General features: G+C 30.3%; 1 protein-coding gene across 1 annotated transcript; it reads left to right on the top strand.

The window, feature by feature from the left end:
* Positions 1–1120: 1120 nt before the first annotated feature.
* Positions 1121–9574, top strand: LOC107445152 (ganglioside induced differentiation associated protein 1; the record flags this gene model as incomplete). Its single annotated transcript, XM_043053564.2, is given in 4 exon segments — positions 1121–1469; positions 6251–6443; positions 7131–7304; positions 9374–9574. Coding segments are annotated over 4 exon segments (667 nt in total), but the record flags the coding sequence as incomplete, so codon positions are not given.
* Positions 9575–12234: the final 2660 nt, after the last annotated feature.

Genomic DNA, 12234 nt, shown 5'->3' on the forward strand with positions numbered 1-12234 from the left:
AGAACAACAAATTTTTTTGTTAACAATTTGTTTCATACTCTATTCACTTAATAATAGAATCGTCGAGTAGATTTAGTAAGTAATCTTATTTGATTTATTACTTACCAAGAATGCCTTGAACTTGAAAGGTAGTAACATAGTGTAATATACAATATAATTTATGCTGACATTAAACTTATATATAACATTTAATATTTAATAACATTTCATTTTTATTCTAAGCAGCGCGATGACAAGGACGTGAATTAAATATTGAATTATATTTAATATGAATTTAATATAATATTTAATATGAATTAAATATTAAATATTATGAATAATATTTATGAATTAACATTTATTATATTACACTGGCAATAATTTAAAATATATTTTCCAGAAATCAATTCTAATAAAAAAAAATTATCCAGCAATTTTTTTGTTTTGCGGACCATTTGGCGCCCCTTTGTGAGTAGCGCCCGGGGCATGATGCCCCCCCTTGCCCACCCCTCGCTACGCCACTGCCCAGAACCACGACCTAGATGGTAATTGGATAGTTGTAGTGGTAGGTGCGCTATAGTAATGGGCTGCAGTAATGTATACATTACTGCCCCGTCAGAATTTTATCCGAGATAAAACTCGATGGATGGATATCACTATAGTGATATCCATCCATTCAATAGCAATGAATCACCTATAGGTGATTCATTGCTATTTTTCTAGAGGCCGGGAGAGTTGTATTAAGATCACTGGATTTTGAGTGCTGGTCGTGAAACCTGTATTAAGATCATGGTTGCAGACGTTGCCCCTCCAGTGTTGCTATTAGCAGTCGAGGGCAAAGGCACCATGTCGCATGAAGGGGACAATGTCGCAGTCACAAATAGCAAGTCAACTGTTCACGGTGGACCATCCATCGAATTAGGTTTTTTCAAATCGAAGCTGGCGTTTCAGTTGAGATAGACGTGCTCTGATCACGTCTGAAAGTCACTAATGCGGGAAGTCGGCTACCGACAATGCCAACCGTCATCTATCAAAAGGTACCTCCAAATAGAATACAGTTGACATGTCTTATATACTAATCATGTAGACCGCTTCAACATCCATGATACTAATGAATGGAAATTGAATAGTGGTAATTTTGCTACGATGTGTATTGCTTGATATAAGCTTAGGTTGTAGCTTACATGTTAGGGTTGTTAAACTAATAGTCATTTTGATCTATTTTGTTAGATGCCTGAAAATATAAAATATGCAATTATGAAAATAGTTTTTGACTAATAAAATTCGATTAAAAACTGTAAATCTATTAGCAAAAATCAGAAAGTTATTACATCTAAACTCAGCTTTTCCTTAGTCTAGTTTGTTTCGTAATCGTTGAAAACACGAGAGATATGGCCGGTTCTAGTACAGCTCCTCAAATTAAGAAAATAAATGATAATGGTAACGGGCTATTATTATACCAGTGTTATCCTTCCTACTACTGCCAGAAGGTATTTATTTTCAATTTAAATTTGCCTAGGTGCTAATGTTTATTTTGAAATCATGTTTGTTTAATAGCCTTGTTATGTAAATATTTATTTTGAAATCGGGAAACTTCACTAATTTCATCATCTTTTATCAACTTTTCCTCAAAGATATGTGCGGAAATTTTTTTGTTTTATTTTATTATAAATTTTGATTAGTTTATTTAATTGTTTTTTAGTAATTCATTAATGTTATCTCTAAATCTGTTAAGTTGCTGATTGTTTGTTAATGAACAAGCAATGTCATACTAATCACCGTAACCTGCTGAATAATTCATGAAAAGTGTTTGTACATTTCTCATTGTTTTTTATAATTTTTTTTTATTTAAAAATTACCTAAATTGTAACTGATATCAAAACTTATGATTATCTACTTATTTCCATTTTTTTATTATAATTTTAATGTAAAGTATTTTATCAATGTAATAAAATTTGTTATTCACAAAAAACTTATTTTAATATTATGTAGAAATTTTGAAGACTGTACAAAATTTTAGCTTTTATATAATAACAGAGAAATTCTCTAAAAGTTCTAGGGAAGAAGCAGGCATTCTAGTTATTTTAAAATCTATTTGGCGATTGTAATTGGCGTAACAGATCATGATACGGAAATATCCCCTGCCAAATATTGGCAGTTATTCTGCCACAGATTGCAATTCAAAAATCTCCATGGACAAAACATAGCATTTAACACTTAAGTGGGTGCTTGCATCTCGAGAAGAAAATTATCACTGATGCCCAAACACATGACCTTGGTATTAGCTGAGTGTTCATAAACAAGATGGCGTGTTAAAGTCAAGCTAAGTTTCTCCGCAGAAGTTAAAATGTTAATTAAATGCAACACCATGTCGCCTATCAAATTCGTTAAATTATAATCCTTTCTAGTCTACGTCTTTTACTTAATTTAGATATACTATTTGTTAATGTATGTTATTGTAACCTTGATATAGTTTTGTTTTGTGTATCTGGAAACTTTAATGCGTAATTTGTCTGTTTATGTTCTGCATGGCTTCGTACCCATCTTTGTTTTAAGTGAGAAAAATATAGTGAAAGATCTTCTACATATATACGACAAAATATACTACATACTACAAAAATATAGTGAAAGATCTATCTTTCACAACTCTAGATCGTTGTGAAAGAGCATAGACTGTGTCACCTATATACTTGCCTGGCTTGGCATACTCTAAATAAAATTTAAAGAACAATTGCTAACATAAGCAAATGCCTGGTTTAACAACCAATCAGGATCAAAATATATCCACCAGAGGTCTATCCAGGCTGCCGTTTAGCGGTATCTTCACGAATTCAACTTTAGGAAAAACAGTTTCACAAAATGCTTTTTCTTAAAATTATATTTTTGTATCCCGTAAGAAACGATAATTCCATATTTTTGTGTTGATATTTTAATTTAATTTTTAATTTCACAAATTATGTCTTAAATTTTCACAAAATAAGTACCTCACAGAAAAACCTAGACAGACCCTTGCCTACTCTAGGTCTCTTGCAGGTATCCCTTTGGATTCATTGTTTTAAATTGTATGAGTTGAACATGTTCAAACATTCTTCTAAAAAGAATTGTTCAATATTTAAATTAATGCCAAGGGTCTATTTAGAAGAAATTTGGGTCTGTTAACGGGCCCTTCACAAAATATTTCATAAAAACTGACCTTTCACAAAATATTTTAACTTAAAAACAGACCCTTCACGAAATGATTTTTCTTTTAGTCGGACCCTTCACAAATTTGTTATCTTCATTATTGTTTTGTTAATCAAATAAACCCTTCCCAAGGGGAATAAAATAAAGATGGCTGTAAACGAATTAAGTTTTGTCTTCGGCAGACGTTCTTCCATTATTCGTTCGAAATGAGTATTCTGCGTTCAGCAGTATAGGCTAAATACAAAATATTTGTATGTTGCATCTATTTAGAAGCAGCAATTGCTGTTTATTTTTGAAAATTTTTTTTTTAAAAATTATAATTTTGAAGTGTTGAGCATAATCTTGTATCTATTTACAATTTAAAAACTCCTTGAAAAAAATTTTTTGCAATAAGGACTCTATTTGCACAAATTCATAAAAGCAGGACCCTGGTTGAAAGAGTGTGACTTAACGTTTATTTTATATTCACAAATTATGAGTAATTTTTTCACAATTTTACAAAAACGGACCTTTCACGAAATGTCTGGACAGACTCCTGAATTCTCTAAAGCATTTCATTATTCTTGAGGGTTTACTCAATATTGTGAATTAGTAATGTATGTGAACTAAATAAGAATCAATGTTATTGCTTAAAAATAGAAACAAGTTTCTTTCTTTTTTTTTTTTTTTTTTTTTTTTTTTTTTTTTTTTTTTTTTTTTTGTGACTGATTTAAATGGTTTCAAACTGCCATCTTTGTGAATGGCTTTAGACTTTTTCCTTCATCATCATAAGAAAAATAGAAAAGGATAATCAGCTTCACAAAAAACTCAAGAGAATATTTTTATTTCTAAATTAAACAACCTCTTTGATATTGCATGTGCTATAATGTGCTCAAAATATTAAAAAGTCTTGATAAAGTTTTTTCTAAAATGGAACAAAAACAGGCAATTAAGGAAGATTGCAGGAAAAGATTACGAAAGGAAAATTTGAGAAAAAAAGTGAAATTACTGAATATATTTCAGCTTCCAAAATATCAAGCTGCCAAAATTGTAATTTCTATGGCAGAATTATTAATGATTATGATGAACGTGGTATTAATCTCATTTAAGAGTTCAGTTGATTATTAACAAAAGATGAGTCTCACCTTAAATTCCGAATACAAGTGTATGAAGTAACATATTCTGACAATCGCAAACAGTCAAAATTTGAGCCTGCTTGAGCTACCTTTAAATTTTAATATTTTTTAATTAAAATTGAGCAACCTTATTTTTTCTCTAAAAAGAACATTTTTAGATGATAAGACCAACAAAATTTAAAAAATGAAAAATCATTCTATTTAAGGACCACAGCTCTACTGTACACCAATCCACTGGTTTCCCCGGTTTTTGCATATTTTTTTTACTTTGCAGTGTTTCTAACAGTATTTAAAGAATGACTGTATTGTAAAACTATTTCAAGGACAGGTCTTACTAGTTTTCAAAGATTGGTTATTTGTCAGAGTTTGTTTACACTTGTCCAATGTATTACCCTTTGCAAATAGTATTATTACTATTTTTTTGTCATGAAATAAAAGAAGAATGAGTGATAGTGGCTCATAACAAGATATAATTCTATCTGCTATCTCCTTTTTTTAAAGTGCCTTACCAAAGCTTAATTTTCTAAAAGAAATGAAAGGATAAATATTTTAAAAAATACTAGTTTTCTTCATTCCATTTATTCCCTGTAAGATGTTCTTTCCAGTTCTTATACCTTCTTCAGAAAAAAGTCATCTTCCGATAAAAGTACCTTATTTCTGCCATAATTGAAAGTTATAAATAAATGTAATACTTATAACAGTTTTGATTGCTGATTTGATAATCAACATGGTGCACCGTAGCGTTTTTAAAAAGTGCTTTAAGGTGCTTATTTTTTTGTTTTTTGAAAGCCCTTAAATGTGCTTTTTTCATGTAATGTTTTTAAAAAGTACTTAATTTTTTATTTTCGAAAATGAGATTTTTTCTTTCCCATATCGATTTTCGCCATGTACTATGCAAAATCCTGATTTTCACATTGTTTTATTCAACGTTCACGTTGTTCTATTCCACTACCTATTTAGGCCTACCGTCTGTCCATAGCATATGAAAGCGCCGATCATTTTACATGTTTGATAAAATGCTTGGGAGTCTGAATGTGCGTCTACTGAGCTGGGTTTGGTGAATTGCACTCTCATGCGCAACTCTGCTGCATTATTTCAATATATTCTCAATTTCAGGCTTCATTTTCCAGCCTTTGAAATTGAGATGAAAAATCTCTCCTGCATTTTAAATGGCTAATTTAACCAAGAAAAGGTTCTTTGTCTGAAACTAGTTATTTTATCATGATCATGTGAAGTCTTTGAAAACTATTTTGCATTTTGTTAAAGTATATATAGTGCTTAAAAATATTTTTTTGAGTCTTTAAAAACTACTTTAAAAGGGGCTTATTTTTTGTTGAAATATTTGGCTGTGCACCCTGATCAATTAGAATACAAAATTCTTTTACTTATTTGTGGTCCTACAGTGTTTTCATTACAGAAAAAAAATGGGAGAGAATTTCTCACCCTTTCTGAAAAACAGGGTGAGATTTCAAAAAGTTAAGTGAGATTTCTAAGATGTCGCCTTAGCAAGGTATTTGTCCTTCTTACATTTATGCACAAAAAATGTAAGCGTCTTACATGAAGAACCCTTACCTACGGTGAACACCTGGTTGCAGAGAAATGTGTTCTGAAAGGGCTTCCGTGGTTCGGGGGGTGTTCTGAACAATACTGGTAAATAGGGAAGCTAGATAACAAGGACCGATGTTCAAAATAATGAAAGATCAAGGAAGAAAAGTGAAACAGATTTTATTCAAAATGGCAAAAGACGAAATTTTTTCCAAAATTCGGGCATTTTGAAATTGATTAATAGAGTGCACAGACTTCTCGCATTAATCATTTTTTATTGCGTGAAAAGAAAAAAATATGCGAGATTCTCGCGCTGTAGTGAAAACACTGTCCTAATATGGCAGGAAAATGAAACAGTTTAGTGGTTGCATTTTTTATGTAATGATGCCTTGTAAGAAGTTAATTTGAAATATTGTTCACTTTTGTAGGTTGTGTTTGCTTTGCAAGAGAAGAAATTAAAGTACAAATCAAGAATCATAGATTTATATCGAGGGGAACAACTAGAACCTTGGTTTCTAAAAATTAATCCCAAAGGAGAAGTTCCAGTACTTCAGGATGGCGTGAAAATCATTCCAGATTCAAGGAGAATCATAGATTACATTGAAGATAATTTTAGCAATGGTACATTTTTAAAATCTCTTCAGTTATTAACTAACATTTTCTGATTCATCCGCTCATTATTGCTTTCAGTTTTAATTGAATTTGGTACACCTACTTAACATAGTTCGGTAAAGTTTCAAGTTGAGAAATTGAAGGTTCCTATAATACAAAGGGACTTGATTGAATACTATTCATTCATAATCATAACCTGATAAGATAAGTTAATCTAAACTTTTCCAAATGAAAGAAAAATCCTTTTATTTTAATCAAAAAGGAAATATAAACTTTAAATAATATAAGTTAATGTTTTTTTCCAACAAAGGATTCAAAATTAATGTTAGTCCATTGATCGAAGAGCACTTAAATTTGATTTGTGCTACTGTGAAGTAACTTATGAAATTATCAGTGGTCTATTGGGTCTCACGAACCAGCTATTGGTGTTAAGAGATGGTATGCCTTTTTTATTTTTAAATTCTTGTTTTAATCTGTGTTTTTATCTCAGAATAAAATATTTCTTTACAATTGTGAAAATAACAAATTTTTCTTTAAAAAAATTCTAATGAGGATAACAATCTAAGCGGGCAGTTTAAAGTAATATCTTTTAGTTATTGGTCCTTTAGACTAGTAACTAAATTTTCTTACTTTTTACTCATGCTGTGTTTAAGCTGTAATGTTTTCATGTGCTAAATTTATTGTTCTTGTTATTAGGTAATACACCTCGCCTTATTCCTGAAAAAGGTAGTGTAAGTTATCAAACTATGGAGCGAATGAGAGATTTGCTAGATAATATTCCAATTGGACTTATAACGTATGGCTGCCTTTTCAATACATCTTTGACTGGCATAATAAAAATGTCTGCTCCAGAAATAAGAACACGTCAAGGTATTTTTTTTAGTTTTTTATTTTATTTTCATTCATTAAGATCTTCTTGGTTAGTAAGAATGCTTAAGTTTTTATTATTCTTTTTTCTTTATGTTTTATTTTTTAACTAGATTTTGCTTTTCAAAAAGACCAACATTCATTTTGAAAATTGCTGTTTTTGTAAAGCTTTTAGATGATTATCATTCTCAAAAGGCTGACAATATGTTCATGTAGTATCATTTTAACCTCACAAAATATCTGCAGTTGATGCTTTTGAAGTATATTCTTTTTACCGGAGAAAGTTTGCAAAAAAGCTTTTAGATGATTACCATTCTGAAAAGGCTGACAATATGTTCATGTAGTATCATTTTAACCTCACAAAATATCTGCATTTAATGCTTTTGAAGTATATTCTTTTTACCGGAAAAAGTTTGCAAAGAAGCTTTTAGATGATTATCATTCTCAAAAGGCTGACAATATGTTCATGTAGTATTGAAAAATCTTTACATTTGGATCTTGCAGTGCACACCAGTATCTTGAAGTCCGTTTAAATATTGATGACTGCACAGGTATTTCCATCTATAATAAACTGAAAACTATTTGGCAACATCATAAAATACACCTACACTGGGTGCTGTCTCATGTGGATATTTATGGCAACCAAAGAGCAGACAAACTCTCCAAGGAAGGTTGCTGTCAACAGACTTCTAATACCACCAGACTAACATTTATGGAACTTTATTCTATCTAAAAATCTGCTGTTAGAAAAGACTGGCTATTGCCCCCCACCAACAACTGGTACATGGCGACAAGACCAGGATTCTCTCCTTTTCTTTTCAGGCGACAGATCTACCCAAATTTGCCTATCGTGTCTCGGTCACCTGAAATTTTTATAATTTAGTGCGGTAAAAACCTTTCCCCATTGTCCAAAATGCCACATTCAACAGGCCCCTCCCAAACATATCTTGAACTCCGTAGAGAAGAAATCTACTCGTCTTCTCTGTTTGTCATTAACATACTTAAAGTCAAGAGTTTATACCTGATCTGACTGCGTCAGACCAGGTAGGAAATAATACTAAAAAGAAGACTTTTTTCAATTGAGCAAAATTAACTTTTGTCCATGGAAATAATTTTTTTCTCCAAAAATCAGTGTAAATGAATTTTATTTATTTTTTTTCTTTTCTTAAAAAAGCCGACCCTAGCATCAGTTTTTACCTTGGCCCCAGTGTTGGGTTCAATATGGATCTTATAAAAACATGCACCGAGGAACCAATATTGGGATGTCTATATTTTTTAATATTGGTCCTAGTATGGTCTATATTATCTGAATGATGAATATAATTTATTGGCCGAATCTGACAATTAAATATAGGGTCGATATTGGTTGTAAAGTGGCTGTAAAATATCGGGGGAATTCCATTTTGGGTCAATATCGGAAAAATAATGGTTCTTTGAACGCTTATTGAGCCGAGATTTGTGAATATTGTCCTATGAGGGTTCAAGTTGTTTTGCTGCTATAGCTCGGCTTTTTTTGTTTTAAATTGTCATTAAATATCAATACAATTTTTGAAGTTTTTTATTGTGAAGAGTTACCTGAACTCTTAAAATACCATAAATTTAAAAGCTGGTGAATTTTTAAAACTATGAAATTTTAAAAATTTAAACTCCAAATTTTTCTTTCATTTTTGCAATTTTATAAAATTACATTTTAAGAAATTGTAAATTTCTACTGAATTCTTCTGTAATTTGAAATAAAATTACATTTACAACTGGTTCAAAATGAGGTTACTTCTATCTATCTTGATTTCTTCGAATCGTTTGGTTAAATTAAGAAAAAATCAAACTGCCATAAAATTATTTGTAACTTTTGAAGTTTTATTTTTTTCTCTAATTAAAATTTCGTAGTAAATATTTTAAAGCAAGTATTTGCTTAAAAAATATGTTCCCCAGCATCTATATATCTGTTCCTTGTGTGTAGAAAATTTAATACAGGATTATCTGTTATTTCTTTTTAATATTTAAAATTGTGAATAAACTGAACTTTACTTCAAATTTTGTTTTTTACTCTATTTTAACACTTTTCATTTTAGGCGCCTATAATATGATTGAAAATTTAATCAATGATTACAGTGAAAAAAATACAGATTTTAAGGACCTCTATAGTGCTAAAAAGACTAACTTAGAAAAAAACCGTGCCAATGCCATGAATGTTAGTGAGGTTGAAAATGGACTATTAGATGTTGAATATGCTTTGAAAGAAGTGGAAAAAGTTCTCGCTAGTCATGAGGGAGGTATGTATTCATCTCTTTTCTGATCTAATACTCTACATTTTCAAAATATAAATTAAAATGAATTATAAGCACACAAAAAAAAATATTATTGGCGCAAATGAATGGTGATTTTCTTAAACATTTCTTATATTTATGACTATGAAAATAAATGTAAAATAAAATAGTTAAGTTTTGTTGAATTGATGATAGAAAAATATGCTATTTATTTTGAGTTTCAAGTGTTCATTGAAAGAACCTTTTATTTCCTGGAAAATATCAAAATATTTTTTGAATAGTTTAAGTAATAATGCTTTTCCTTTTAATTTTTGTAATGTTAATTTTTTAATTAAGAAAATGATTGAAGAATTCTAGTTTTTTATATATTTTTTCTTTTAACAGGGTGCAATTCAGGTCTTAACTGAGCAGCGCCAGTTAAGCATTCTATTAATATGTTACGTATCTTTTCCTTGACTTCTTTTTTTCAATCTGCGCATTGTAATAGTGGGCGTTGTTTTCTTTAGTTTTAAGTGTTTCCTCTTCATTCGGTTTGCTTATGAAATCGCTGTTTGACCTGGTTAAAGTGAGTTTTTGTTTTCTAATGATTTTGTTTGAGTTTCTTTTCTAAATTGGTTCCTTGTATTTCATGTTTTTTCCTGGACTTCTATGCGAAACCTTCGGGGTACTGAGTGAGTTACTTTAGGCATTTGCTTCTCCCTCAATAGAAAAGGTTTTGTTTTATGGCTACCAGGGCCGGTACCCCCTGAAGACATAGGCTTCGGTGGTCATATTTTTATTTCATTCGTTTCCATTATTGCTACATTTATCCTTTTTTTGAAATTTCTGCTGATTTTAAGCGCGTTTTTTTCAAAGAAGTTTTATCTATTTAGAATTTTTAAAAAAAAATTTTGTTTTCTTTTAGTATTTATTTGTTGTAAATATTTTTAATTTAATTAATAATGCTTGAAATTTATCATAAAATTCAATAGCTCAAATTTAGGAACCCTTTACTAATTACACACATGGTTATAATGAAAACTGACATATTTCCTGTATTTTTGTTTCCAGATAATCAAAACTCTACTTTAAAACTATTTGATTGGAAAGTCTTGAACTCTTACAGAAATTTTAATTAAATATTACTACGAGAGGAATAATCAATACTGGATTTAAGTTTTTGCAGTATTTTTTTGGCATCAGTGGTTTCTATTCAGTATTTAGAGTGCGTAAGATAACTACCAAGGTCTCCAAATCTTACCAAACAATTTCCTTTTAATTGCTTAGAGCCCAAGTCTGCTCGAGATATACACTACCCTACGATAATGGAAGAGACACTTTCAGTTTTTGACATATTTTTAAATTTCTCAAGAAATGCTTAAATGATTATTTTGTAACGTTTACATGCCTGCCAAGTCTCCTGTTCTTTAATGAAGAATCTTGTATTTTACGACTATCTCCTGTTTACCCGTATATTCTCACATTTCTCTGAATTTTTTGAAGAAATTAAAAAAATAAAAAAATTGGTGATAAAATATCCATTAATGCCAAAAATACTTCTATTCCTCAACAGATTTTGCTATCGTCAGTACTGCAGTATGTTGAGTGTTTAACTCAAGCTATAATGGCACAGGGAATAGAGCATTCTCCTTCTTTTTAACTAGTGAACTTTTGTTTGCAAAATACTTCTTATTCCTCAACAGATGGTACTATCGCCAGTACTGCAGTATGTTGAGTGTTAATAGTTTAAGTCGAGCCATGATGGTTCAGGGGATAGGGCATTCTCCTTCCAATGAGGTGAACCGGGTCCAAATTCCAGCAATGACTAGTCAATACAATATTCTCAGTGGTAGACAGATCACGGGTTAAAGTTCCCTTGAAGTCAGGCTAACTGAGAGAGATTTTCCTCTTCATGTAACTCAAATGCAGTTTGGTTCCATCAAAAAGTCCTCCATGAAGACAAATTTCTTCCAATGCTTGATCCAGTAGTTCCATTGTCTTCTAGATTGGGTTCAAAATTACAAGCCTATGGAGTTTAACATTAGTAGTTGTAAACTCAAAATTGGGTCGGCTGTTCAACGACGGTTATAAAATAAAGTAATAAGATGGTTATCGAGTAATAATAAATAATAGTTTGAAAAAATATTCTTTAGATTAGGATTTATATCAGGGTTGGGTTTTTGCCGTCAAAAACTGGTTTTTGACATGACAGTGGTAAAAACCCTGTTTTTACCGGTAAAAACTGTCAAAAACCTACTGTTTTCTTTAACTTATGGCATATAGCGGACAATATATTATTTTCACATAGTTGCCTTTATAAATGAATGTTGTAAATGATTGCTATTGATTTTGCAACTATATACATGTATTCTTATAGAAGGATATACATTCATACAGTAATAATGTAATATACTTATTGAAAATAGTGATACTTACTTTTATCATTATAGCTTGATTTTCAAATGATTCAAAATTTTGCACTTCTTAATTAACTAAAGAACTAAAGAGAAACTAAAGAACTAATAAGAAGAATTTAAAATTTGGCATTTCTTAAATATTAGAAATAAGCTAAAATAAACTTTCAAAACTTGTAAGTACTAACAAACTCTAAGTCAAGAATTACTGCTATTTTGTCAAGTTAAAAGCTTTTATTCAGTTGAAAAAGCATATTAAGCAAAACTTAATTA

The sequence above is a fragment of the Parasteatoda tepidariorum genome, chromosome 6 (assembly GCF_043381705.1).
Source record: "Parasteatoda tepidariorum isolate YZ-2023 chromosome 6, CAS_Ptep_4.0, whole genome shotgun sequence".
Lineage (NCBI taxonomy): Eukaryota > Metazoa > Arthropoda > Arachnida > Araneae > Theridiidae > Parasteatoda > Parasteatoda tepidariorum.